The following is a 2,489-nucleotide window of genomic DNA, read 5'->3' on the forward strand; positions in this document are numbered from 1 at the left end:
CATTGGAATCCCCAACGAAGAGTAAAAGACCTGAAAGAGAGAAATGCGTTTATGATCATTTACATCTCAGTTACAGTATGTCCTTATTTACTTCCTTTTTGGTCCAAGATATCCTTAGATGAGTAACACAAGATGACCACGTTTAAAAAAAAAATATATATTTCAAGCATTGTGTGTAGTGCAAAAGATTATTTTTCTCCTACTTCTTCATTTGCGCGAATCATCTTGAGATATCTCAGTCAAAAAAAGTGAATAAGGTGACATTTATCATCTTTATTGATTCTGTACCTGAATGTGACATATAGAAAGAGGTTTACTGAACATTTGTCACTTGTTCTATTGATTTTCAGTGAACTTCTGTAGTGGGAAAGACTTCTAAATAAGATCTGTGACTTTCCGTAACAATACATTTTTTTAGTGGGTGTAAATGTTGCTGTATTCTGGAATTGATTTTCTTTTATGCCTGAGCATCTTCTTTCATTAAATATGACCTACTCATCCCTGTATGTAAATCTATTCTTTATATCCAAGTGGGCATGACCACCAACTCTTCTTTACGGGTATCTGTCAGAACCGCACCCAGCTGGCTAAAATGACTAGATTTACACACAGGAAGGAGAGAGCCATACATCAGAAATGGAAAAACACATGGACAAAAGGAAACAAAAGTCACTTTCAGAAGAGCATTTACACCAGGTTAGAAATTACATGAAACTGGATGGTAAAAAATAACACAAGACAATTATATGAAACCTAGTCGATAAAGAAGCCAGACAGAAGAAAATCGCCGCCTTCAGAATGTGGTGAGAAGGATGTTAACAATACCATGGATGGCAAGAACAAACAAATCAATTTAGGAAAAAATCAAGCCAGACATATCACTCGAAGCGAGGATCACCAAGCTACGACTTGCCTACTTTGGACATATCATATTAAGAGAGCAATCACTGAAGGATATCATAGTCGGTTGAATAGAAGGCACAAGGTGAAGAAAAGGACCAGCAACCCGATGGCTTGAAACTATCAAAATAACAGAGGCGAATACCCTGGTGGACTTATCTAGGCTTGTGCAAGATCGATCTGCCTACAAATCATTCATCCATCAAGTCACCATGGCTCGAGATCGAGCCCACAGCTGTTAAATAATGTAAAAATAAAGAAATGACATAAAGTATTTATGGTGTGACACATTTTAATACACAAGCTACTGTATTTGACTTGTGATTGATCTTTTCTTATTTCAGAATGACAACAAATATTTGACCTGATGGCCAACCTGACCTCGGACTTTGATTTTTATTTGCTGCCATTTAGCAGTTACGGAGGGGAAAATGTTATTCTTTTTGCTATTTTTTTATTATGTTATGTGATTTGTCTCCTTTGGAATGCGGCCATTACTGCATTAATTTTCACAGATTCTCACCTACAAATCCCCATGTATTTTTTCCTACGCAATCTCTCTTTGGTGGACATCTGCTACACCTCCGTCACTATTCCTAAGCTTCTGGATATATTTCTCAGTGGCAATAATTCAATTTCTTTTAATCATTGCTTCGTTCAATTTTATTTTTTCACTGCCCTTGCTTGCACCGAGATTTTTTTACTTACTGTCATGGCTTACGATCGCTATGTAGCCATCTGTAAAGCTCTACATTATCCACTTTTAATGAAGCAGAATATATGTGTAATATTTGTGGTGGCCAGTTGGTTATCCGGCTGCAGTAATTCAATGTTTGTAACAATTGTGGCATCAAAAATTCCTTTTTGTAACTCAAAAGTGATAGATCAACTTTACTGTGACATAAAGCCAATGCTGAAGATATCCTGTGGGAACACACTGACCACCGAGGTTACTGTCTACTTGGAGACGTTCTTCATGGGTTTCTGCCCTTTCTTGTGCATTATGATGTCCTATTTCAAAATAATTCGGAATGTGCTAAGAGTGAAATCCAAGGGGAAAACACATAAAACGTTCTCTACTTGCACATCACACCTTACGATAATTATCATTTTTTATGGCACACTGTTTTTTGTGTACATGATGCCATCTACGACACATTTTAAGACAATTGACCAGATTTTTTCTTCTCTTTTTCTGGCTGTCGTTCCTTCGTTAAATCCTTTAATCTACAGTTTAAGGAATAAACATATGAAAGCGGCTTTTAAGAGATATTTTTGTAGGAATTCAAAAAATGCAGTTTGGGTTCATTAATGTGAAAACTGGAAAATCAATGTGGAATTTTAAGTAGAGATGAGAAAAATTATGAAATTTAACCCCTTTACCCCAAGGGTGGTTTGCACGTTCATGACTGGGCCAATTTTTACAATTCTGACCACTGTCCCTTTATGAGGTAATAACTCTGGAACGCTTCCATGGATCCCGGTGATTCTGACAAAGTTTTCTCGAGACATATTGTACTTCATGTTAGTGGTAAAATTTCATTGATATAACTTGTGTTTATTTGTGAAAAAACAGAAATTTGGAGAAA

General features: G+C 36.3%; 1 protein-coding gene across 1 annotated transcript; it reads left to right on the top strand.

Moving 5' to 3' along the window:
* Positions 1-1,267: 1,267 nt before the first annotated feature.
* On the top strand, positions 1,268-2,212 carry LOC141060842 (olfactory receptor-like protein OLF1). The gene has a single exon (XM_073557218.1). It carries the CDS (start codon positions 1,268-1,270, stop codon positions 2,210-2,212), a length of 945 nt encoding a protein of 314 aa, XP_073413319.1.
* Positions 2,213-2,489: the final 277 nt, after the last annotated feature.

Source organism: Dendrobates tinctorius, unplaced genomic scaffold (assembly GCF_039654945.1).
Source record: "Dendrobates tinctorius isolate UK_male_01 unplaced genomic scaffold, ASM3965494v1 ptg000245l, whole genome shotgun sequence".
In the NCBI taxonomy this organism is placed as follows: domain Eukaryota; kingdom Metazoa; phylum Chordata; class Amphibia; order Anura; family Dendrobatidae; genus Dendrobates; species Dendrobates tinctorius.

Bases quoted from the DNA above. Each gene is read 5' to 3' on its own strand.
- LOC141060842 (XM_073557218.1), top strand. From the start codon at position 1,268: ATGGCCAACCTGACCTCGGACTTTGATTTTTATTTGCTGCCATTTAGC.